This window comes from Pristiophorus japonicus, chromosome 14 (genome assembly GCF_044704955.1).
Source record: "Pristiophorus japonicus isolate sPriJap1 chromosome 14, sPriJap1.hap1, whole genome shotgun sequence".
Taxonomy (NCBI): domain Eukaryota; kingdom Metazoa; phylum Chordata; class Chondrichthyes; family Pristiophoridae; genus Pristiophorus; species Pristiophorus japonicus.
The window spans coordinates 27,968,322-27,995,403 of NC_091990.1; the positions used below are offsets into that span (position 1 = coordinate 27,968,322).

At 45.7% G+C, this 27,082-nt stretch overlaps 1 protein-coding gene across 1 annotated transcript in view; it reads left to right on the forward strand.

Moving 5' to 3' along the window:
* The window catches only part of LOC139279820 (14-3-3 protein beta/alpha-1-like), a 43,584-nt gene extending 16,797 nt beyond the window's left edge, over positions 1 to 26,787 (forward strand). Inside the window, exons 2-5 of the mRNA XM_070899065.1 lie at positions 10,995 to 11,118; positions 12,682 to 12,845; positions 23,803 to 23,898; positions 25,043 to 26,787. Coding sequence (XP_070755166.1) covers positions 10,995 to 11,118; positions 12,682 to 12,845; positions 23,803 to 23,898; positions 25,043 to 25,102 — 444 coding nt within the window. The 3' untranslated portion in view covers positions 25,103 to 26,787. The remainder of the gene's footprint in view (positions 1 to 10,994; positions 11,119 to 12,681; positions 12,846 to 23,802; positions 23,899 to 25,042) is intronic.
* The last annotated feature ends 295 nt before the right edge of the window (positions 26,788 to 27,082 follow it).

The following is a 27,082-nucleotide window of genomic DNA, read 5'->3' on the forward strand; positions in this document are numbered from 1 at the left end:
AGGGGGGGTAATCCCAATCTCCTCTCCTCCCCCCCAATCTCCACTCCTCCCCCCCCAATCTCCTCTCCTCCCCCCCAATCTCCTCTCCTCCCCCCCCAATCTCCTCTCCTCCCCCCCATCTCCTCTCCTCCCCCCCCAATCTCCTCTCCTCCCCCCCCAATCTCCTCTCCTCCCCCCCCAATCTCCTCTCCTCCCCCCCCAATCTCCTCTCCTCCCCCCCCAATCTCCTCCTCCTCCCCCCCAATCTCCTCTCCTCCCCCCCCAATCTCCTCTCCTCCCCCCCAATCTCCTCTCCTCCCCCCCCAATCTCCCTCTCCTCCCCCCCCAATCTCCTCTCCTCCCCCCCCAATCTCCTCTCCTCCCCCCCAATCTCCTCTCCTCCCCCCCCAATCTCCTCTCCTCCCCCCCCAATCTCCTCTCCTCCCCCCCCAATCTCCTCTCCTCCCCCCCCAATTCTCCTCTCCTCCCCCCCCAATCTCCTCTCCTCCCCCCCCAATCTCCTCTCCTCCCCCCCAATCTCCTCTCCTCCCCCCCCAATCTCCTCTCCTCCCCCCCCAATCTCCTCTCCTCCCCCCCCAATCTCCTCTCCTCCCCCCCAATCTCCTCTCCTCCCCCCCCAATCTCCTCTCCTCCCCCCCCAATCTCCTCTCCTCCCCCCCCAATCTCCTCTCCTCCCCCCCCAATCTCCTCTCCTCCCCCCCCAATCTCCTCTCCTCCCCCCCCCAATCTCCTCTCCTCCCCCCCCAATCTCCTCTCCTCTCCCCCCCCCAATCTCCTCTCCTCCCCCCCCAATCTCCTCTCCTCTCCCCCCCCAATCTCCTCTCCTCTCCCCCCCCAATCTCCTCTCCTCTCCCCCCCCAATCTCCTCTCCTCCCCCCCCCAATCTCCTCTCCTCTCCCCCCCCAATCTCCTCTCCTCCCCCCCCAATCTCCTCTCCTCCCCCCCCAATCTCCTCTCCCCCCCCCCCAATCTCCTCTCCCCCCCCCCCATCTCCTTCCTCCCCCCCCCATCTCCTTCCTCCCCCCCCCATCTCCTTCCTCCCCCCCCCCCATCTCCTTCTTCCCCCCCCCCCACTCTCCTTCCTCCCCCCCCCCATCTCCTTCCTCCCCCCCCCCCATCTCCTTCCTCCCCCCCCCCCATCTCCTTCCTCCCCCCCCCCCCCCCCATCTCCTTCCTCCTCCCCCCCCCCCATCTCCTTCCTCCTCCCCCCCCCCCATCTCCTTCCTCCTCCCCCCCCCCATCTCCTTCCTCCTCCCCCCCCCCCATCTCCTTCCTCCTCCCCCCCCCCCATCTCCTTCCTCCTCCCCCCCCCCCATCTCCTTCCTCCTCCCCCCCCCCATCTCCTTCCTCCTCCCCCCCCCCCCATCTCCTTCCTCCTCCCCCCCCCCATCTCCTTCCTTCCTCCCCCCCCCCATCTCCTTCCTCCCCCCCCCCCATCTCCTTCCTCCTTCCCCCCCCCCCCCCAATGTCCTTCCCCCCCCTCCCCCTCTCTCCCCCTACCCTTGCTGTCAGAAACACAGACACTGACAGACAGAGAGATAGAGACACTGACAGAGACACACTGAGGGGGGCATCCCAGCACGCTGTTGGAGGGCTCCCGGTGCTGCAGTCGGTAAGTAGAAAATGTTTTATTTATTGATTTAAAAAAAATATATTATTAATTTTTTTTGATTGATTTATTGGTTGATTTATTGATGTATTTATCATTTATTTGTAAAACTGAAGTGTTTAATGTTTGTAAACTTCCCTTTAAACACCCCCCCCACCATTCCCTACACCTGATTTGTAACCTACGCCTGATTTTCTAAAGTGTAGACAAGGTTTTTTCGAGCGTACAAAAATCTTCACTTACTCCATTCTAAGTTAGTTTGGAGTAAGTTTTCACTCACGAAACTTTGAAATCAGGCGTAAGTGGCCGGACACGCCCCCTTTTGAAAAAAAAATTCTGTTCCAAAGTGAAACTGTTCTAACTGACTAGAACTGGAGCAAACTAAATGACGAGAATTCCGATTTCTAAGATACTCCGTTCTACACCAGTTGCTCCTAAAAATCAGGAGCAAATCATGTGGAAACTTGGGGCCCTAGTGTGCAGTAAATCCTCTTTTATAACTATTACAAACCTCTTGTTAGAAGACTTGAGTTGAGGTTAAGAATTGAAGATTGAACCCTGATCAAAATGATTAGAACTTAATGAATAATGTTCAACACTTGAGTTCTTTTCTATCTAAATTGTGTGTGTTTTGAAAATCATTTGCCATATACTTTTCTCTTTTTTTAAAAAATGAGGCTCAAATTCATAGTCATTAGAGCAAGTAATGTTTCAAACAGACCAGGGGGATATTGGTCCATTTAATAGAGATGGGGCAATTTTCTCTAGTAAGTAAGAGATCACACAAGCTTTTGTTCACCGGATACAGCTTGACAAAGGGCCATGGGAATTGCTAGATGAAAAAAGACCATAGTCCATCTAGTTTGCCTTCTACCACCCTGGTAGTTGCATGATATAATGATGGAGTTGATGACCAACTGAAGAGTTTCTGAAACTGAGGCAGTTGCATAAATCTCCAGAATTAAATGTTGAATTATTAAAACAAGTAATTTGTAATTGCAGAGACATATATGCAAGGTGGTAGAGGTGATTTTGTTCGAACTATAAGTGAACAACGTTGGTGGCAGACTGAAGGCAGAATCTAATGTAGAGGTCTTTATATTGGTAAGGGAATCCAGATTACACTCGAGGTTTGCCAGCTAATTGTAACCTCCCAAAAATGAAAGTAACTGGAAAATATAAGGAGAGTGTTATTCATAAATAAAGGTATAGTGAATCTATAAAAATAGAGTTTATTACCATAAATGTGTGTGTGTGTATTCAATAAATAGCAAACTGTATAATGTATGAAATCAGTAATGTGCACATCCACATTAGGGTTAACATGAGTGGAGCACCCTATGTCTATATCTGTCCAGCATTGTACACCAGGTAGTAGTGAATAAGGGGCATGGAACATTAAATAGCAAAATCTTCACCAGATTGGATAATGTGCATTGTCCAAATGTTCCATCAAAAAGATAAAGGAACCTGTTCCAATTTAGTAAATGGAAATCATTCAGTGGGATATGTTGGGTAATCCTAATGGGGAGGAGGAGAATAAAGAGGGTGAAAATCAAGGTTGTTATGAGGGAAAAAGATGCGACCAGTTTTAAGAATTTTGATTTTTCTCTTGAAGATACTGACTTATGCTGCGATGCAGTTCCATGGTACTTTGTCCAACTGGCCATTTATCATGTGTGAACCTAGATTGTGGGTGTCGGCAGGATATTTTACCATGAAAGGCAGTGCCGCCGAGTGTAAACCTGTTCTTGCTCAATATCCACAGATTCACACTTTTCACCAGACAGACACGAGCCTGCCTGTTTTCCTTTCCCTACTCTAAGGACACTGAAGCCAATGTCGTATCCTAACTGCTACAACCAGCTGAGATCACCTAGTCATGAATCAAACCTGGTCTGTGTATGATATGATGTATTTATCCATTAAGCGAGATGACGTATCTTAAATTGCCTTTTAGTTTCTGAAGTCATTTTATTCTCTCCCATTTCCAGTTGTAATTTTTCTTTCAGCTTTATGGAAAGGGGGAATGCTACTGCTGAGAATCGAATACCTTTCCATTTTTGATGCCCATTGTCAGCATTCAGTACACCCTGGTCTGTCTGGGGAGGGCATATGCAAAGTTTCATGTACAGTGCCCTAACTCTACCTTGTGAATCTCCCACAGTGCTAATATGAATGTTTTTATTTACCAGTCCAGCAATACTTAATTGCCTCAATGAGTTGCAAATATGTTGGGATTATTAGCAACTTTTTTATGTTGTTCTATGTGCCCCTTATTACCAGCAGTAGCACTTTTGCAGAATTGTTTCAATTTTAAAAATCTCATTTCACTCCCCTGGTAAAGGTAGCACTTGGATTTACTTGTCTCTCCCAACATCCCACCATAATTTCCCATCAACTTCATCTTTTGCAGCCACACTTCTAAGCTATAACCAGGATTTAAAAAAAAACATTTAATATATCCTTCGCAGTAAAAGTTTTATGGAGCTGCTTGCATTTCTGAAGAAGTTTCACTTGAAGGGAAATACTTGTGTGGGTGGTAGCAGCACACACACACAGAATGGGTCCAACTGTTTTTGGGACCTGTAGCTGTATTGCAGCATTGTTAGAAACCTTGTTGGTGCTTCCAGTTCTCAGCACAGCAATGCCTTTCTAAAATCACGTTTTTTTATTGTGAACCACTGGCATTTGTCATTTACTGGTTCAAGTGTAAAAACACACACAATTTCTCCCTTCTGCAGAAGGGTCTGTCTATCACCTGAAACAATAACTTACCTGTTCTGATTGAGCTGCTGTGTTTCTGGCATATTTATTTTTGTTAATTATTAGACCTGATTTAGGCGGTGTATATTTCCTTGACTTGGGGCTCTTGGTATCTAATGATGCAGTTGAATCAATTGCTAGGATTAGACTGCTTGTGAGTGTGACCTGAAATGGCTCATTTATTTGTTCCCCATAATCCAAGACTCTTTGAAATTAGTTTCTTGGTTAAAGGGTTGGGGAAAAGAGGAATGCAATTTGAAGTTTTGCTCTGTGAATTCACAAATAGGATACTGAAATGTCAAACTTGATTTAAAAACAGATTTTTTAAAAAACCCAATCTGCACTCTAAATCACTGTTTCATAATTATTTAATGACTATCCTGGATGATTTAATTGTGGAGCAGTACAGAGAAGTACTCGGGACAAAATGTTATCTTTCGAGGAGCCAGGCTCTTTCAGTACTGAAAAAGAATGAAGTATAGCTTTTCTCACTAGCTTTAAGCTCTGGGTGCTGCAGTAGGGATGGGATTGATGGGTGATATTGCAGCATCATTGAGCAGTAAAAATTACTGCAGTATTGATTTAACTGATCTTGCTTGATTGCAGTTGGAGAAAAGAGGCAAGCTTAACGCAGTATACATTTGACGCACTGATCTTTAAGATTATAGCTATCTAATGTCCATTTTTTTTTAAACCCAATTCCTCTTCCTTCCCCCCCCCCCCCCCCCCCCCCCCTTGCCCCACAATGACCTGTTTTTGTACCTGGCTCAAGATTGTCAGTTATTTATCCAGAGAAATAATTTAAATTGCTCAGTTTCCAAACAAGCACAAACTATAAGCCTTGAACGACTTTAGCGAATCATAGTATTTTATTCAATTTTCTTGCACTTTGTGTTTACACCATTTTGGACTTATTTCACATGCTGAAATTGTTACTGGAAAAAAAATTCTTAATTCATTCTTTTCCTTACTGTGGGCAAGACTAGCCATGCTGCTGGAATATTGGAGATGCCTGCATTTTAAAATGCTTAGGGCAGGGTTTTCTGCTTGCCGTTTTCGGGGCGAAAACTGAGGTGGGGTGGGAAATTTACTGCCCGATTAACGTTTGCGCTTAATGGAGTAATTTTTGTCATTTGGACCCTGAGCCAGGCGCAACGGGAGATGTACAACTTTCACCAGCGCAAAAATGGGAACCTCGCCAACTAAAGTGTGGGGCCGGGAGCGCTCTGAGAGACCTTGGAGTGGGGGGGGGGGGGGGGGAATTCACACGCATTCAAAAAACATTGCCCACACCCTTACAACACAAATCACTGCAAAAAAAATTAAAGAATTAAAACTGGAACGTACCTTTTTTGCAGTTTATCCAATTCACTGCTGCTGACAGGGCTGAAACGCTGTGTTTTCCCTGGCGTTCATCGCGGGGCGTACGGATCGGCTGCGAGTCGAAACTCGTGCTAGAGTTATTGCAAAGCCGGCGCAGTTCTCCCCGGTAGGCACCGCCGCAAAACCCGACCGGAGGATTGCAACCGGACGGAAAAAGACCTCGCCACCCCATTTTTTGCCGCGGAGTGCCAAAACCCGGGTCTTGGTGTCAGGAACTTACTGTACTACTTTTTTGACATGGTTGTGTGTCACCTGTTTTTCACTTGTTATGATCAGTTGCATAGCATGAGATAAGAATTTTCGGAGAGTAAGCTTAGATTCAACTGTATGGATGCATGTAGGAACTCCATTGAAGTGAAGACAACTGGAGCTGTCCTAGAAATTGCCACCTTTGGGGACATTGGGTGCACCTATCACAAAGAGAAAATTGATGAACTGTAGACACTCTTGCTATCAACCAGCGGGCAGGAACCTTCCTGGAACGGACCATGAACTGAAGTGTTGATATAACATCCGTCATCATGAAGAGGTAATGTCAACATCAAAGTACCAGTTATGGTTATCTATCTGGTGCAGCACGTAAATGAAAGTGTAAAACTGAGCCACACAGACTAGGTAGGTTCCAAATTTGACCTTTGACCTGTGGTCTTGACTAATATCATCCAGGACAATCATATGGATGCTTCAGTTAACAGTGTCGCTTGACTAGGGAGAAAGAGAAAAATCATGTTCTTGTTCATCACTATCTAGTTATCTTTACTGGATGTGTGGAAATCTAGACAGCCAAGGCAGGACTTGACCTCGGACATGATTCCACTGTTTCCATAAAAGGAAGGAGATATTTAGGATGATTGTGTGAGTGAGATTAATCTGGAGCATTTGTTATGACATCAATGCAGTATTCAAGGTTAATGGCCACATTTGTTAGAATTTGGCCTTCATTCTTCTGGGTCCAGTAATTCTTCTAAACTAGATTCCTCGATCTCATCTGTACTCAATTTGAACAAAATTAGTAAAGGCAAGGAGTTTAAATGAGAATTGTCTTGCTAGCTACAGTATTAATCGACTACCAGCAATCTTGACTAGAATGTTCATTTCTGATTCACCATTTGGATATGGAGACCCAAGTATCCGGTTTCATTGTATTTGAAGAATTGATGCCCTTTAAAACATGTACTTTCTAAGGATATTTGTAGAGTTTTTGTGTGGAATCATGCTCCCTATTTTAAAAAAAAAACTGCGTTCTCCAAACCTGAACTTTTAGTTCTATGGGCCCGAAATTCAGTACCGCTGGAAAGCTAGTGCTCTCCAACCCCTCCCCCACCTTTTTGTGGCCATTAGCGCCAAAATTTTTTCGTGGCTAGGCCACCCCATACTCGGCTCCAAAAGTGAACAAATGGGTTCCAGCGCTAATGAACCCTTCCAAAGTGGATTTTTCAGCAGTGTGGCTGTCTTAATTTGAGCGTTATCACCTGAGAAATTCAACATGCAGGTAAGGGTTTCTAATGAGCCAGCTGCTCCCTGGCTAGGGTTTGCAGCAAGGCCCTGAGGGAGGAAGGAGTCTGGAAGGATGGCTGGTGTAAGAGAGGTGCAAGGAGAGCCAACAGGTTCACTGATATGGAGCTGGAGACACTGATGGACGATGTGGAGGACAGAAGAAGAATACTGTTTCCTGACGTGGGGAGACCTGGCAGATCGTCAGTACATAATGCATGAAGGGAGATTGCAGGGGAGGTGCCAGCCACCTCCATATATGTGAGGACACACTCTCTCAGGAGGGTGCTGGCCAGTCTGCACCTGGCCCTTCCAGGGTGGCGATGGGTCGACGCTTCCTAGCTCTGGGATGATGGGGATCCTCCTTCTAATAACATAAGAATTAGGAGCAGGAGTAGACCATACCACCCCCTCGAGCCTGCTCTGCCATTTAATACAATCATGGCTGATCTGATCATGGACTCTGGTCCACTTCCCTGCCCGCTCTCCATAACCCCTTATTCCCTTATCATTTAAGAAACTGTCTATTTCTGTCTTAAATGTATTCAATGTCCCAGCTTCCACAGCTCTCTGAGGCAGCGAATTCCACAGATCCACAACCCTCAGAGGTAATTTCTCCTCATCTCCAGTTTTAAATGGACGGTCCCTTATTCTAAGATTATGCCCTCTAGTTCTAGTCTCCCCTATCAGTAGAAACATCCTCTCTGTATCCACCCTGTCAAGCCCCCTCATAATCTTGTACGTTTCGATAAAATCACCTCAATTAGAGGGTCAACCTTTCCTCATAAGTCAGCCCTCTCGCCTCCGGATTCAATCTTGTGAACCTTCTCTGAACTGCCTCCAAAGCACATATATCCTTTCTTAAATATGGAAACCAAAACTGCACGCAGTATTTCAGGTGTGGCCTCACCAATACCCTGTATAACTGTAGCAAGACTTCCCTGCTTTTAGTCTCCATCCCCTTTGCAATAAAGGCCAAGATTCCATTGGCCTTCCTGATCATTCGCTGTACCTGCATTCTAATCTTTCGTGTTTCATGCACAAGTAGCCCCCAGGTCCCGCTGTACTGCAGCACTTTGCAATCTTTCTCCATTTAAATAATAACTTGCTCTTTGATTTTTTTTCTGCCAAAATGCAACATTATACTCCATCTGCCAAATTTTTGCCCACTCGCTTAGCCTGACTATGTTCTTTTGCAGATTTTTTTTTTTGTCCTCCTCACACATTGCTTTTCCTCCCATCTTTGTATTGTCAGCAAACTTGGCTACATTACACTCTGTCCCTTCCTCCAAGTCATTAATATAAATTGTAAATAGTTAGGGTCCCACCACTGATCCCTGCGACACCCCACTGGTTACTGATTGCCAACCCGAGAATGAACCATTTATCCCGATTCTCTATTTTCTGTTCGTTTTCTCCTCCTCCTCCTCCTCAGGTGGTACTGCTGGCTCGACCTCCAGCAGCTGTCCCCTCATGATGGCCAGGTTGTGCAGCATGCAGCAGACCACGACGATGATGGAGACCCGTTGAAGAGAGTACTGCAAGATACCACAAGAGTGATCCAGGCACCGGAACCTCCGCTAAAGGATGCCTCTGCACTGCTCGATGATGCACCTTGTGGCACAATGAGCGTCACTGTATGCATGCTCTGGCGCTGTCCTGGGGTTCCGCAGTGGTGTGAGCAGCCAAGTGGACAGGGGATATCTCTTGTCCCCAAGCAGCCAACCGCAATCCTGATTCGGGCCGGTGAAGACGGCGGGCACACTGGTCTGGTGCAGAATGAACGAATCATGGCTGCTGCGTCCCTTGCCCGCTGCCTGTCTGCACGGTGCTGATGGCAACCCCTTCTCCTGCGTGCCGCCCTGCTTCTGACCAGCACTCCTCCCCTCCTCAGGGTGAACCCTGCCAAGCAGGTCTCTGCAGCCCACAAGACTCCACTGAAGAGTCAGACCTGAAAGTTGTACAAAAGTACAGGGGTATGTGCTGCTCAGAGGCTTGCACTCAGCAGGTTGAATGGAGCCAAAACAATACAACTATTAAAAGATAAATACAGTGGTTGCTACTAAAATTATTAAAACTATTTCCCGACCAAAAGGCCCCGATCCCGGCAACACTCCAGCGCTGTCCCGTTTGAGCACTGACTCTAATACCTTGTGGGGACACTGATGGGAAAAGGCTTATCTTTTTGCAACTGAAAATCCCTGTCCTGGTAGTTTTCCAGAGCTCTCCACTGGAAAGTTACCCTTCATTGTGCTGTTTCCGGCGGAAGTGCACACCGCTCAAATCCCCCCCGAGCTGAATATCGTCAGAGAAAATCACCCGACTGCGGTAGCCGATCGATTTTTTTTTTTTTCGGTCGCCCGCCCAAACTCTGCATCAGCTGTCCCTTCGGGGATGGTGAATTTTGGCCTCTATATCTCTTAATCCATTGAGTCAGGGGTATTTGGTAACCTTTTTGGTGAGGGGTCACCGTTTCAACTCTAAATTCTTTCAATGTGGTCATACTCCAGAATTCTGCAGCAAGCTGTATCGTAGAATGATAAAATGTGGAACTGTGATGTGATATCCTATTTAGAATTCTAGATTTCAATCATGCCATTATGGGTAGTTTTAACGTAGAGGCCAAACACTCCTGCTTGGGAATAAGAAAAGGAGAAGGATTGTAGTTTGGTCCCAGAGCCAATGAACCATTTTGAAATGTCACTGTTCTGTAGAAAACAATTTGAGCCATTCAACGTCCCACAAGCAGCAATGTGGTAAATGACCAGTTAATCTGTTTAGGTGGTGTTGGTGACCATAGCATGTATGTGGAGGATATCGAGTGAAGATTAAATGTCGCCTTCATTCTTTTGACGTTTTCCATATCTTTGAACCTTCAGAACTAAGGATTCTGATACTTTGCACTATATCTTCCTTTCTTTTAAATAAAAACCTGTAGCTTACACTGAGGGGTTTATCATATCCCGTCCCTTTAGCATAACCACTATGAGGCAATGCTTTTAATGTTATAAAAAAATGCTTTCATCCTTGGGAGATATGTTGTGGGAAATAATTACCTTTTTTAAAGGAAGGGAGCCGTATGTGTAGCTGGCATCTGTCACTTTCCCCACCACTCTGGAAAGCTAAAGAAGAGAAGGTGTTGGAGGGGGACATTGCAATCACATGATGTGATGACAATGCTTTTAATTGCTTTATGCTAGAAATTCTTCCCTTCTTATGCTAGAATTGGTGAATACCAATACTGCTATGAAGGGAGCATTTTATATATTTCTACAAGATGGTTATATTTTCAATACACTGTTTTTGAACATTCATTCTTCCAGACATGCATCTTAATGTAATGCTATGTTTTGGTACTTAACGATTTATCGTACAATTATTAACAGTCTTATGGTTGTGTTCAGAAGAGTACATGTATTATGAGAGCTTATGTAAAATTTATTTTGTGCTCCTCACCAGATGTTTGATTGGACTTGCAACTCCTGATATTCTTAAAATTAATCCATCATAATTTATACAGCAATTTGTACATTTGTAATAGAATGCTACCGTTTTGTTTGTAATGTACACATTTCACCTCAAATATATAATTGAAATGTAGTTTTGCAAGTTTCATAACAAAATTTGTAACTAAATATAATGCCTATGTTGATTTTAATAATTGCTTCTAAAGTTTTTATAATGGATTTTTAGATACTTTGGAAAGAGTTTAATATAACTCAAATGACTTTATTTCTTGCAGGGTTTGCTGGATAAATATCTAATAGCAAATTCTACCAATTCAGAGAGCAAAGTCTTCTACCTTAAGATGAAAGGAGATTATTACCGATATCTCGCAGAAGTAGCTATAGCAGAAAGCAAAAAGCGTAAGTTTCCTGTTTTTGGTGAATTTTGTGCAAATAACATATTGGGCCCAAGTTTCCACACGATAAAAAACGGGCGCCCCTCCGAGCTGGGCGCCCGTTTTTCGCGCCTAAAAAAAAAAAATTGCGTTTCTGGAGCGTTCTGCAGCTCCTTGTCTGCCTGCCTGGCGCGTCGCCCAGGGGGGCGGAGCCTACACTCGCGCCGATTTTGTAAGTGGGAGGGGGCGGGTACTATTTAAATTAGTTTTTTTTCCTGCCGGCAACGCTGCGCGTTGGAGTGTTCGCGCATGCTCAGTGTGGAAAAAAAACATTGGCACTCGGCCATTTTTGTAGTTCTTTGTAGCTGTTTAATTTTTGAAATTTTTTTTAATAAAAGCACATTGCCATCAGCACTTGAAGTCTTCTCACTGTCTCCTCTCCCCCCCCCCCCCCCGCGGGAAGAACGGGCGCCTCCTCTCCCCCCCCGCGGGAAGAACGGGCGCCTCCTCTCCCCCCCCCCCCCGCGGGAAGAACGGGCGCCTCCTCTTTCCCCCCCCGCGGGAAAGAACGGGCGCCTCCTTCCCCCCGCGCCGGGAAGAACGGTCGCCTCAGGCTGACTGCAGAATTCTCCGTGCCTGAAGCACTTTCACACAGGTAGGAAGATGGTTTATTTAATCTTTTCTTGGCTTATAAATGTTTATTCAGGTTGGATTTATTTGTATAATATTTGTAGAAGTATAAATAAGGATTTATTGTAGAATTTAATGCGTTCTCTTCCCCTCCCACCTCGTTCTGGACGCCTAATTTGTAACCTGCGCCTGATTTTTTAATGTGTAGAACAGGTTTTTTCAGTTCTACAAAAATCTTCACTTGCTCCATTCTACTTTAGTTTGGAGTACGTTTTCACTGTGAAACTTTGAAATCAGGCATCAGTGACCGGACACGCCCCCTTTTGAAGAAAAAATTCTGTTCCAAAGTAGAACTGTTCTACCTGACTAGAACTGCAGAAAAAAAATGTGGAGAATTGCGATTTCTAAGATAGTCCGTTCTCCACCAGTTGCTCCTAAAAATCAGGCACAAATCATGTGGAAACTTGGGCCCATAGAAGATATTTGTGGTGCTGTGTGTTAACTTGCCAGTGTGCTGTGCTGTGCTGTAGAATTGTAGAACAGCTTGTATCCATGATTTTTTTTTTTTTACTATGCTGAGTTACTAATCTCATCTTGACTGTCAGTGGAAGAAGATGGAAAATCAAAGGGTGTGGTACACACACCTTTCTGGTGTCTCGCCTCTCCTGTGAGTTAGTGGGGAATGTTTGTGCATGAGGTTGCACTGTCCAATGAATATGTCCTTTGTTTATATGTATGATGGATAAAGACAGCTGTGGTAGATTCTAAGGAGTGGGTTATGAGGATGACCTATTGGCTGCAATGGGATGGAAGTAATTGGTGTGTAAGTGAGAGAGACTGCAATGGTAGACAAAGGAATACTTGTTGGGTAATTGCAGAGTATATTTTTATCCCAAGTGAGGATGCTGCTACTCAAACAGAGATGATATTTTCAGCATTTTATTCTGTCTTGTTACAGAAACAGTTGAGAACTCCCAGACATCATATCAAGAAGCGTTTGATATCAGTAAGACGGACATGCAACCAACACAACCTATTCGATTAGGTCTTGCCCTGAACTTCTCCGTATTCTACTATGAAATTCTCAACTCTCCAGAGCAAGCCTGTGCACTGGCCAAGTCGGTAAGCAGTTTCCTACATTACAACAGTGACTACACTATACTTCAAAAAGGACTTCATTGGCTGTAAAGCACTTTGGGACCTCCGGTGGTCATGAAAGGCGCTATATAAATGCAAGTCTGTCTGTCTCTTTCTAAGACTAACTTTTTTAAATATTCTTTTTTGTTATCTTGTACATTGGATATATTACTTCTTTTAGTAAGGATGGATGAGTGTTTGATAAACTGTTACATCAAAGCCAAACTAATTTTGGAGAAGACTTGTTGGGCCCAAGTTTCCACACGCGCCTAGAACGGCGCAGTCCCGACCTGGATGCCCGTTTTTTGCGCCACAAAGTGCGCCTAAAAAAATCCTCCGTATTCTCCACCTCCCTGCAGGTCCTCTGGCCCTCGGCGCAGCGCAGCACGAGCTGTAGGGGGACGGAGCCAGGTCCCTGCGCTGAAAACAGTGCCGGGACCTCTGCACATGCGCGCTACAGTGGGCACGCAAGTGCAGTAGCTCCAGGCGCTGAACTGTGTGGGAGGGGCCCGAAGCACGCATCCCCTGGCCGAATGGCCTCACTGGGGCTGCGTGAATAAGGCTCCTCCCACGGCCAGCTCCTACTCCCCCCCCCCCCCCCCCCCCCCTCGACCAGACCCGACACCCGCTTCCTTCCACCCCCCCGCTTCCGGACCAGACCCGACACCCGCTCCCCGCCCCCCCCCGACTGGACCCAACCCGACCCGCGCTCCTGTTCCCGCTCCCCGACCCGACCCGAGCTCCTGTTCCCACTCCGCCCCCCCCACTGGACCCGACCCGCCCCGCGCTTCTGTTCCCGCTCCCCGACTGGACCCGACCCGACCCGAGCTCCTGTTCCCGCTCCCCGACTGGACCCGACCCGACCCGAGCTCCTGTTCCCGCTCCCCGCCCCTCCGACTGGACCCGACCCGCGCTCCTGTTCCCGCTCCCCGACTGGACCTGAGCTCCTGTTCCCGCTCCCCGCCCCCCCGACTGGATCCGACCTGACCCGAGCTCCTGTTCCCGCTCCCCGCCCCCCCGACTGGATCCGATCCGACCCGACCCGCGCCCACGCTCCCCTACCCGACCCGATTCTTCCCCCCCCCACTGGATCCGACCAGACCCGACTCCCGCTCCCGGACTGGATCCGACCTGACCTCTCCCTCTCCCTCTCCCTCTCCCTCTCCCTCTCCCTCTCCCTCTCCCTCTCCCTCTCCCTCTCCCTCTCCCTCTCCCTCTCCCTCTCCCTCCCTCCCCCACTCCCGCTCCCTCCCTCCCCCACTCCCGCTCCCTCCCCCACTCCCTCTCCCTCCCCCCTCCCCCACTCCCTCTCCCTCCCCCCTCCCCCACTCCCTCCCCCACTCCCTCCCCCACTCCCTCCCCCACTCCCTCCCCCACTCCCTCCCCCACTCCCTCCCCCACTCCCTCCCCCACTCCCTCCCCCACTCCCTCCCCCACTCCCTCCCCCACTCCCTCCCCCACTCCCTCCCCCACTCCCTCCCCACTCCCTCCCCCACTCCCTCCCCCACTCCCTCCCCCACTCCCTCCCCCACTCCCTCCCCCACTCCCTCCCCCACTCCCTCCCCCACTCCCTCCCCCACTCCCTCCCCCACTCCCTCCCCCACTCCCTCCCCCACTCCCTCCCCCACTCCCTCCCCCACTCCCTCCCCCACTCCCTCCCCCACTCCCTCCCCCACTCCCTCCCCCACTCCCTCCCCCACTCCCTCCCCCACTCCCTCCCCCACTCCCTCCCCCACTCCCTCCCCCACTCCCTCCCCCACTCCCTCCCCCACTCCCTCCCCCACTCCCTCCCCCACTCCCTCCCCCACTCCCTCCCCCACTCCCTCCCCCACTCCCTCCCCCCCTCCCTCCCCCCCTCCCTCCCCCCCTCCCTCCCCCCCTCCCTCCCCCCCTCCCTCCCCCCCTCCCTCCCCCCCTCCCTCCCCCCCTCCCTCCCCCCCTCCCTCCCCCACTCCCTCCCCCACTCCCTCCCCCCCTCCCTCCCTCCCTCCCTCCCTCCCTCCCTCCCTCCCCCCCTCCCTCCCCCCCTCCCTCCCCCCCTCCCTCCCCCCCTCCCTCCCCCCCTCCCTCCCCCCCTCCCTCCCCCCCTCCCTCCCCCTCCTCCCTCCCCCTCCTCCCTCCCCCTCCTCCCTCCCCCTCCTCCCTCCCCCCCTCCCTCCCCCTCCTCCCTCCCCCTCCTCCCTCCCCCCCTCCCTCCCCCCCTCCCTCCCCCTCCTCCCTCCCCCCCCTCCCTCCCCCTCCTCCCTCCCCCTCCTCCCTCCCCCCTCCCTCCCCCTCCTCCCTCCCCCGCTCCCTCTCCCTCTCCCTCCCCCTCTCCCTCCCCCACTCCCTCCCCCACTCCCTCCCCCACTCCCTCCCCCACTCCCTCCCCCACTCCCTCCCCCACTCCCTCCCCCACTCCCTCCTCCCTCCCCCTCCTCCCTCCCCCTCCTCCCTCCCCCTCCTCCCTCCCCCTCCTCCCTCCCCCTCCTCCCTCCCCCTCCTCCCGCTCCCTCCTCCCGCTCCCGCTCCCTCTCCCTCTCCCTCCCCCACTCCCTCTCCCTCTCCCTCTCCCTCTCCCTCCCCCACTCCCTCTCCCTCTCCCTCCCCCACTCCCTCTCCCTCTCCCTCTCCCTCTCCCTCCCCCACTCCCTCTCCCTCTCCCTCCCCCACTCCCTCTCCCTCTCCCTCCCCCACTCCCTCTCCCTCCCCCACTCCCTCTCTTTTTCCTCCCCCCCCCCCCTCCCTCGACCCGAACCTCCCCGACCCGACCCAACCCAACGCCACCTACCTGTAAATCTGGTGCTGGGGACGGGCCCTGCCCGAAGTCTCGGGCCGGCCCGTTCAGCCTTCGGTCCCGAAAGGCCTGCCTGAAGCACTTTCACACAGGTAGGAAGATGGTTTATTTAATCTTTTCTTTGCTTATAAATGTTTATTCTGGTTGGATTTATTTGTATAATATTTGTATAAGTATAAATAAGGATTTATTATAGAATTTAATGACTTCCCTTTTCCCCCCCCACCTCGTTCTGGACGCCTAATTTGTAACCTGCGCCTGATTTTTTAATGTGTAGAGCAGGTTTTTTCAGTTCTACAAAAATCTTCACTTGCTCCATTCTACTTTTGTTTGGAGTACGTTTTCACTGTGGAAACTTTGAAATCAGGCGTCAGTGGCCGGACACGCCCCCTTTTGAAGAAAAAATTCTGTTCCAAAGTAGAACTGTTCTACCTGACTAGAACTGCAGAAAAGAAAATGTGGAGAATTGCGATTTCTAAGATAGTCCGTTCTCCACCAGTTGCTCCTAAAAAGCAGGCGCAAATCATGTGGAAACTTGGGCCCGTTAGTTCTTCTCGTTTTCTTCTCCCTCACCTTGAATGGCATGAGAAATACTATAATAATTCAAATATGATTTATCTAAAAGCCTAATGAGAAATGACTGATCCGTTTGATCCTTAGCTTAGTTTCTGAACTCGTATCTTCATCAACTCCCTACTTCCACTTCTGCAAAATTGCCTACCTCTGCACCTACTGTTGCTGAAACATTTTATAACATGTCTTCATCACCTTCAGACTCTACTATTATGACACGCTCTTTGCTAGTCTACCATCTTCCACCCTCCATAAACTCCACCTTGTCAAACTGTGCTCCTCGAATCCTGTCCTTGCCCACCTCCTGTTCTCGCGAACCTGCGTTGGCTCCCAATCTCCCAAAGCCTTAAATTTAGAATCTTTGATATCTTTAAATTCCTGTATGGCCCTGCTCCACCTTGCCCCGCAACTTCCTCCATCCATTTATCCCTGTTGAGCACACATTCCTTCCAACTCTAGCCTCTTGTGTACCCTCTCTATCCCTTCCCCTCGCTCTTGGTGCTGGGGCTTTTAGTCTCCTGGGTCCTCCCACCTGAAATTCGACCTCTCCACTTCTCTCTCTCCCTTTTAAATAAATCCTCAAAACCCCTCTCTTTGACCAACCGTTCAGCCACATCTCAATTTCTCCCCTTTTTTTTTGTCTCAGCATCTCTTTTCCATATATAAAACGGAAAAGTGACTAAAGTAAATGTTGGTCCCTTAGAAGATGAGAAGAGGGAGTTAATAATGGGAAATGTGGAAATGGCTGAGACCTTGAACAATTATTTTGCTTCGGTCTTTACAGTGGAAGACACAAAAACCATGCCAAAAATTGCTGGTCTCAGGAATGTGGGAAGGGAGGACCTTGAGATAATCACTATCACTGGGGGGGTAGTGCTGGACAGGCTAATGGGACTCGAGGTCGACAAGTCCCCTGGTCCTGATGAAATGCATCCCAGGGTATTAAAAGAGATGGCGGAAGTTATAGCAGATGCATTCGTTATAATCTACCAAAATTCTCTGGACTCTGGGGAGGTACCAGCAGATTGGAAAGCAGCTAATGTAACACCTCTTTAAAAAAGGGGGCAGACAAAAGGCAGGTAACTATAGGCCGGTTAGTTTAACATCTGTAGTGGGGAAAATGCTTGAAGCTATCATTAAGGAAGAAATAGCGGGACATCTAGATAGGAATAGTGCAATCAAGCAGACACAACATGGATTAATGAAGGGGAAATCATGTTTAACTAACTTACTGGAATTCTTTGAGGATATAACGAGCATGGTGGATAGAGGTGTACCGATGGATGTGGTATATTTAGATTTCCAAAAGGCATTCGATAAGGTGCCACACAAAAGGTTACTGCAGAAGATAAAGGTACGCGGAGTCAGAGGAAATGTATTAGCATGGATCGAGAATTGGCTGTCTAACAGAAAGCAGAGAGTCGGGATAAATGGGTCCTTTTCGAGTTGGAAATCGGTGGTTAGTGGTGTGCCACTGGGACCACAACTGTTTACAATATACATAGATGACCTGGAAGAGGGGACAGAGTATAGTGTAACAAAATTTGCAGATGACACAAAGATTAGTGGGAAAGTGGGTTGTGTAGAGGACACAGAGAGGCTGCAAAGAGATTTGGATAGGTTAAGCGAATGGGCTAAGGTTTGGCAGATGGAATACAATGTCGGAAAATGTGAGGTCATCCACCCTGGGGAAAAAAAAAACAGTAAAAGGGAATATTATTTGAATGGGGAGAAATTACAACATGCTGTGATGCAGAGGGACCTGGGGGTCCTTGTGCATGAATCCCAAAAAGTTAGTTTGCAGGTGCAGCAGGTAATCAGGAAGACGAATGGAATGTTGGCCTTTATTGCGAGAGGGATGGAGTACAAAAGCAGGGAGGTCCTGCTGCAACTGTACAGGGTATTGGTGAGGCCGCACCTGGAGTACTGCATGCAGTTTTGGTCACCTTACTTCAGGAAGGATATACTTGCTTTGGAGGGGGTACAGAGACGATTCACTAGGCTGATTCCGGAGAGGAGGGGGTTACCTTATGATGATAGATTGAGTAGACTGGGTCTTTACTCGTTGGAGTTCAGAAGGATGAGGGGTGATTTTATAGAAACATTTAAAATAATGAAAGGGATAGACAAGATAGAGGCAGAGAGGTTGTTTCCACTGGTCAGGGAGATTAGAACTAGGGGGCACAGCCTCAAAATACGGGGGAGCCAATTTAAAACCGAGTTGAGAAGGAATTTCTTCTCCCAGAGGGTTGTGAATCTGTGGAATTCTCTGCCCAAGGAAGCAGTTGAGGCTAGCTCATTGAATGTATTCAAATCACAGATAGATTTTTTAACCAATAAGGGAATTAAGGGTTATGGGGAGCGGGCGGGTAAGTGGAGCTGAGTCCACGGCCAGATCAGCCATGATCTTTTTGAATGGCGGAGCAGGCTCGAGGGGCTAGATGGCCTACTCCTGTTCCTAATTCTTATGTTCTTATATGTTTATTCTGTAAAGTGCTTTGGGACATTTCTTGTGTTACAGGTGTTATATAAATGGAGGTGGTTGTTTTGTAATGTTTGAACAAAGTCCATATTTAAAGTTATTTGCTCCAAGAGTAGACGAGGCTTAATGTAGTAGATGTAATATATTTAGATTTTCAAAAGGCCTTCGATAAGGTACTGCACAGTAGACTTATGACTAAGGTTGGAACACATGGAGTCAAGGGACAGGTAGCAGAATGGATCGCAAGCTGGCTACAAAACAGAGAGTAGGGGTTAAGGGCAACTACTCAGACTGGCAAAAGGTGGGAAGTGGTGTTCTACAAGGCCATTGTTGTTCACAATTTACATTAATGATTTGTACTCTGGAAGTAAAATTTATAAATTTGCAGACGACACTAAATTAGGGATGACGCTAAATTGGAAGATGTTACTAAATTTGCAGAATGGGCATTTAATTGGCAAATTAATTTCAATATAAGTAAATGTGAGAGAGTGCATTTTGGTAAGAAGAATGAAGAGGCCACATACTGCTTGGATAATAAGAGTGTAAATAGGATGGAGAAGCAAAGGGATCTAGGGGTACAAGGTACAGATGCACATCACTAAAAGTAGCAATGTAGGTAATAAGACCATTTTTTTTAAAAAAAAAAGCAAAACAAGCAATGAGGTTTATTTCTAGATGGATAGAAATAAAAAGCAGGAAAGTCATATTAAATTTGTATAGAACCTTGGTTAGACCACACCTGGAGTACTGTGCACAGTTCTGGTCTCTATTATGAAAATGAGGCGGAGGCTTTGGAGAAGGTGCAAAAAATATTCACAAGGATGTTACCAGAACTGAGAGGGTATAACTTTCAGGAACGACTGAATAGGCTGGGGCTCTTTTCTCTAGCTAAGGTGACCTGATAGAGGTCTTTAAAATGATGAAGGGGTTCAATAGGGTAACATAAAGACAATAATTCCACTTGTAGGGGATTCGAAAACTATTGGCCATTTATATAAGATGGTCACTAATAAATTCAATCAAGAGTTCAGCAGAAACTTCTTTGCCCAAAGAGTGGTAAAAATGTGCAATGCGTTACCACAAACAGTAGTTGAGGCAAATAGCATAGATGCATTTAAGGGAAAGCCAGATGAGCACATGAGGGAGAAAAGAATAGAAGAGTAAGCTGATAGGGTTAGATGAAGATGGGTGGGAGGAGGCTCATGTAGAGTATAAACATTGGCATAGACCACTTGGGCCGACTGGCCTGTTTCTGTGCTGTAGACGCGATGTAACTTTGTTATTATCCTTTTCAAGCTGACATTATGGGCCCATGTTTCCACATGATTTGCGCCTGATTTTTAGGAGCAACTGGTGGAGAACGGACTATCTTAGAAATTGCAATTCTCCACATTTTTTTTTCTGCAGTTCTAGTCAGGTAGAACAGTTCCACTTTGGAACAGAAATTTTTCTTCAAAAGGGGGCGTGTCCGGCCACTGACGCCTGATATGAAAGTTTCCACAGTGAAAACATACTCCAAACTAACTTAGAATGGAGCAAGTGAAGATCTTTGTAGAACTGAAAAAACCTGTTCTACACATTAAAAAATCAGGCGCAGGTTACAAATTAGGTGTCCAGAACGAGGAGGGGTGGAGGGGGGGGGAAGGGAAGCCATTCCAGACAGCGGGCGGGAGGGAACCAACTGACCGAACGCAGGGGAGGAAGCCGTTCCAGACGGCGGGGAGGGACCAAACGCACGGGTGGGGGGAGCCGTTCCGAGCGGGGGGAGGGGGGAGGGGGGGGGAGTGTGGGCCCGACCGAACGCAGCAGCGGGGTGGGGGGGGAGCCGTTCCAGACGGAGGGAGGGAAGGAGACAGAAGGCTGCAGGAAGCCTCAGAAATTGAGGAGCCATTTCCCGACGGCAAAAGGGGGAGGTCGTTGGGAAATGGCTGCCTCAACTTTCTGAGGCTTCCTGCAGCCTTCTCAGTGCTGATGGCAATGTGCTTTTATTAAAAAATGTTCAAAAACGAAACAGCTACAAAGAACTACAAAAATGGCCGAGTGCCAATGTTTCCTTCACACTACGCGTGCGCGAACGCTCCAACGCACACGCGCAGCGTTGCCGGCAGAAAAAAAACTAATTTAAATAGTACCCGGCCCCTCCCACTTACAAAATCGGCGCGAGTGTAGGCTCCGCCCCCCCTGGGCGCCGCACCAAACAAACAAGGAGCTGCAGGGCTCTCCAGAATCGCGCGTTATTTTTCCGGCGCCGTTTTAGGCGCGAAAAACGGGCACCCAGCTCAGAGGGGCACCCGTTTTTTATCGTGTGGAAACTTGGGCCCTATGTACTAAAAGCCAGTCATTCCATTACACATGATCATTTGTCAATATCCACTTGGAAGTAACTAATCTTTTAGGCAAATCACCATCGCTGTAATATTGCTATTTACTCAAAGCTAGTTAATATTTCCTGGAATGCGTACAGGGTCAGCATTGTAAGGGCGTTGATTGATTTCTAGACTACAGTCCACAAATTTTGCAAATGCACTATACTAGTTTCCTCCCACCTCCACAGCATGTTTGTTGAAAATCCATGTAGTGACCTTATCTGTGCTCATCGGTTCTATACAGAATCTCCAGGTAGATTAATTGTGTTTCAATTTGGGTAGTAATATTAGTTTTAACTTAATTTAATTCCATGCTATATGCCCAGTTTAAAATGTAAATTTCTCTGGTTAATTGAACATGTTGCAGACACTATCTTTGAAGTGTAGAAAGGTCTATACACCAAAAATCTGGAACGTTTCCTTGTCTCTCACTTGAGAAAAATCTAACTGGTTTTAATTGGATTGCCTCCCCCCCCCCCCCCGCGATTCATAATCGCCATTCAATTTTATGATCTGATTTTAAATAAATAATTGGACGAAGCAACTAAGTTCTCTGAGCATACGATGCCTTCTGCTTATTGATTTTTAGCCTATAATTTTCAAGGAAAACTTTTGTTTCTTGGGGTTCAAATTTAGGATCAACAACAGACCAAACGGACATACCCATTTTAATACCTATATACGCCCAACCTTTAGTATCAATCTGAATAAAATTCGAGAGAGGGCTTTTGACTTTTTCCTGTTTAGACAAACTGGCTATGGTATGTGAGATAAAGGGAACCAAGGTAGTGAATGTTGAAAATTTACCTACTAGAGCAAAGATATTTTAACTAAACATCTTATTTTAAGTGTGTTGCTTGCTTTGCTATTTTTTCAGTTCTGCCATGGTTGATTGATTTAGGTCCTCTGCAAGTCATGGGTAAGTTGACCATGTGATAACATCACAGTAGAAAATAATTACAAAAGTGGCAAACTTCAAACTTTTGTCTGTTTCCCATTGTAGATCTGTGGCATAGGCTTCCTTTGATTTAAAAAAAAAGTCAATGCTATTAAACTCTTTAAAAAAAGGAACTGGATAAATATCTGGCTACAAGGAGATTGAATATTATTAAAGGTAATTGTACAAATTAGTCAGATTCTATGGTTCTCTCCTGTTAGGGCTGTGGAAGGGACAGCGACAGAATGTAATCAATCGCAATTGAATAATGTAAGACAGACAGCTTGCATTTATATAACACCATATTATATAAATGCTTCACGTTGAGTGAATTACTTTTGAATTGTCACTGTTATGCAACAGCTGACTGCCTTCAGCAAGATCCCAGAAACAATAAATTCGATGAATTGCCAGTTTAATTTTTTGTGTGTGTGGTGGTGGTTGAAGGAGGGATTTGGGCTAGGGCATCAGTGTGCACTGCTCTTTGAATAGTGCCTTGAAATGTTTTGCATTCACCTGAACTGACAGGCCTTTGGTTTAATGTCTTATCCGAAAGATTGAACCTCAAACAGTGTAGCACTTTCCTCATTTTTGTACTGAAATGTCTGCCTTGATTCAGTGCTCCAGTCTGGGCGTGCGGCTTGAACCCATGATTTTCTGACTTTTCCAGCACACTCAGATTTTAAGGTAATTATTCTTTAATTTAAAAAGAGTGCTGTTAACAAAAAATATTTTACAAGATGGTACCAGTTGAGCCAAATAATATTTGAGGTTCTGGAATTTCAATGGATTATAATTTTGGGACAAGGTAAACTCACAGATTTGCCAATGTTGACACAAAATGGGGTTTGTCAATTTGGGTTGCAAACCCTATCTTTGGATTGTAGAATGGTCTATGCATCAAAAATCTGGAGTATTTCCTTCTCACTTGAGAAGAATCTAACCTCTTAACCTTCTCTGCTACAAGGAGAACTACCCCAGCTTATCCAATCTCTTGACATAGGAGTCCCTCATCTCTGGTACCAATCTATAAATCTATTCTGCACTCTTAAGGCCTTGACATCCTTCCTAAAATGCAGTGCCCAGAATTGAACACTATACTCCAGCTGGGGCCTAACCAGTGTTTTATATTGATTTAGCATAACTTCCTCGCTTTTGTACTCTAAGCCTCTATTAATAAAGTGCCAAGGATCCCATACGGTTTTTTTTAAAGTCTTCTGAACATGTCCTGCCACCTTCAAAGATTTGTGTACATACATCCCCAGGTCGCTGTCAAGTTATGCACATATATTTATTAAATGAGTTTATGCAAATATTGGCTCAGATTTATAGTCTTGATGTTTAAAATGATTGAGGTTGGTGCGGTGAAGGAACTTAGGAATAAAATTGCAATTCTGTATATTGTATAACTATTCGACTTGGGGCAGCTACATTGCATATCTTTAGGGGATTCCCTTCGTAAATGATTGCAATGGAATTCTCCTTTGACATTGGAGGACCAGGTCCACGTGATCCCAGGTATAATTCTGAACCGCCTACCTCCCTGGGAGCCTGGGTCCATTACGCTACCCTCCACCTCGAGGTCCGAGACCGCAACTGTTCACAGCCTGGACACAAGCAAATCATTTTGTAAATGTTTTGCAGGTCGAGGCATACTCTGGAGGTACACCTCCGACTGCAATTTCTAGTCATTAAGTTGCAATGTCCTTTTTCATCAACTTTTTTGCAAAGATATATTTGAACTTCTAGAACTAATTGTGGTGTTCAAATAGATCTAATTATTTTTTGTTCTGTGCTGTCTTCAGGCATTCGATGAAGCTATTGCAGAGCTGGATTCACTGAATGAAGACTCTTACAAAGACAGTACACTCATTATGCAATTACTCAGAGATAACCTGACGGTGAGAAATGGTGCAAGAATGTAACAATATTTCAGAGTTAAGCTTACGATGAGAAGACTACATATACAATCTAGACAGTCTCTGTCTTTAAAGACCAGAAAGACATGCTCCTGTTTTTCAGTATGATGTACTCAGAGTAATATTGTTAAGAATACTGGTAGAAAAGTTTACATTTTTGAATCATTCTAAGAAATGGAAAATCTCAAATGGGATGTTATCCAAACTGATCGAACGTTTACAGCAATTTGGAACATTGGACAGTTTCTGGAAGAATGCTACAAGTCAGTCGTAAATTCTAGGTCAGAAATCTAATGTAAAGAGGATTAGAAGAGGTGTATAAACATGCACTTGAGCATCTTTTTAATTTTTGGAACTTTTTTTTGGCTGCTCCTATATATAAAGTACATATAACTTCTCTGTTGTTTAACACGGTTGAGCATTGCAGAATTGCCTTGAATTGAACATTGTAAAAACCAAAGAAAGCATTTTTAGCTCCCACCAAAAGCTCTGCACCCTCGCCATTGACTCCATTCGCCTCCTGCCAGCTCATTCAGATTGAAATGGACTGCGTGCAAACTTGCTGTCCTGTTTGACCGAAAGCTGACTCTTTATCTCCTTCCTCATATTTAAAAGTCTTCTCCAAACCCTTCTCATTAACTAAACCTTTGATTACCTCTTCTAATCCTCCTGCTCCTTTTTTTTTTCTCTGTAAAGCACCTTGAGAAATTACTCTGTTAATGAATGGCACTATATGAATGCAACAAACATACTTATTATTAAAATGTATTCATGCACTATTGGGATAGAATGTATGAAAACCATTCTATTTTAAATGCTATTATCAGAAATCAGAACACAGCAAGATATCCAGAATAAATTATAAAAACATACTTTATTTCTTCGGTCTGTTGAAGGCCTCCAGTAATGAAATCTTGCAAATGTTGATACTGCAATGGGTATGTATTGTTTTTGCAGTCTTGGAGATATGTTTCCCGACAATTAAAAAGAACATTTGGTATTCACAGAATTAATCACCTAGGACAAGAAGCAGTTAGTTTGAATTCTAGTTGTAGATACAGTGCTGTGTAAAAGTACTTTTTTAATGTTGGCTTAAAAGATTAACATGTTGATTCTTCTCTTACAGTTATGGACATCTGATAACACGGCAGATGATGCTGATGGTGGAGAAGGGGGAGAGAACTAACTTCACAGAGGGACCGGCTGTCCAATCCTCTTTTACATGTCTTCATTCCTTAGTGTTCCACTGACAATTCCAAAAAGGAATTTCTCAATCACCAATACTGAATAGATGCACATGTGAATGCCACAATTTAGCCTATGAAAATCTGCAGCTTGGAACAAATGCCATTCCTTAGCTTTCTTTTGCTAATTGTTCTGACTTTGTAGTGTGCAGTTGGGCACCTGCTACACAAACAGCAGAGATTAAATTTGCGGCGCATTTGTGAAATAAGTTGACGTAGGTCCTTTTTGGTTTGCAAAGGAAGTTCATGATTGCCAAGTGCAGCTATTTTTAATGAACGGAGACTGGAAAATTACTAAAAATCCAAAACACAGAATGGAAAGTGTTTGAGTAGCACTTTATGTATGGCCATTGACTCTTAAAGACTGTTGCTTGGCATTTCGAGTTTGGTATGTGCATACTTTGACATACACCAGATGGTGTATGCCAGATATAAGCACAATGTTGCCCAAAGAAATTGTGTATTCAGTTTTGAGTGTCATGGTCCTGAAGGTGGATCAATATTTATTAAAACGAGGTTTTTGGAGCTGCTTGGTAATCTAGCATTTTAAGTTTTGGGTTCTGAGCTGGCTGATCAAGGTTCATGTCCCAGAGCTGTCTGTTGCTCTGAACTCATTGTACAATGAGTTTTCTCTATTGTTTTGATGCCTTGTTGGAACCCCATTATAGTAACATTTTGTACTGCTTTTCATTCCTACTAAAAGGAAGTTGCATGGCAGCTACTAGTCTTGTTTTTGTTGGGTGGGATTGATTTTTTTGGGGGGGGGGGGTGGGGGGAAGGGTGTGAAGAATTGGAGAAATGGGAAACGTTTGTTTACAAACTACATTAAAAGCAAGTGTCAATGAACTAGAATTCTAAATAACTCCACCCCTCCTTTCTGGTAATAACGGACCTTGTAATCCTAACTGTGTAGGTTAGTGATCTTTCTTAACCCAGCTGAATCGATTTCTATTCTCATTCTTAAACCAGCCAAAATCATTTGATTTTCTCTCCCAATCCTACCAAATCTCTCACCCTGCGTGTACTCCAGATTCATCCATCAGTAAACTTGACCAGTTTAGGACTAAGAGGATAGACCAGATAGGAATAATGCAAGAAAGAAATCCAATTTCGGCTAGGTTTATGAAAGGGAGAAATTACTGTTGAATACCTGACTGTCAGAATCTGTGGTGTTTTGGTAAAAATGCAAAATGTTAACTGAACCATTTCCTGTAGCTTAGTCGTTTGGTATATTTCTTATTGGCTCATGCAGTGTTAGATACTCTGTGCCCTTTATTTTAAAAAGTCACTTGTTTTCTTAGTTATTGATTCAGTTCAAGATCCATAAAGTGCTGTGTTATTTTCTACTATTAAATATTTGTGAGGTGAAAACTGACAAAACAAATTGGACTACAAGAACTTGAAGGGACCTATGGTATGTCAGGTTTGACAGTAGTTTTGTCATGAAAATATTGGCAGTATTTAATCCAGCACTCTGCTGTATTTTAATATATACATATACATATATATAAATATGTGTATATGTATGTAAAATTTTAATGAAGGATTTACCCTCTTGTTTTTAAAGTTTGAAGCTGGTAACTGAAAGTAATATGCAATGCAAAAATAAAACATTCTTCACAAATGGATCAGTTTTTCTATTTAATTCTGGTCATATTCATTCTTGAAACTGAACCTTTCACAATTATAGTAAGGCATTTGTACTAAATAGTACTGTTAAAATATGGAACAAAAATGTATTAATATACACTACTACCATGGTTCTGATCTATGTAACTAGTTGGATAAAGGTCAGGTACAATTTCTTTAGCAGTACTACCGTTGTACAAATAAGAAAATATTGGGTGTGCGGAGCAGAAGAGAAGAGGTGATGTGTGGAGTTAGAACACTGGTTCAACCGTTCAAATCTGAAATTTGTGTTT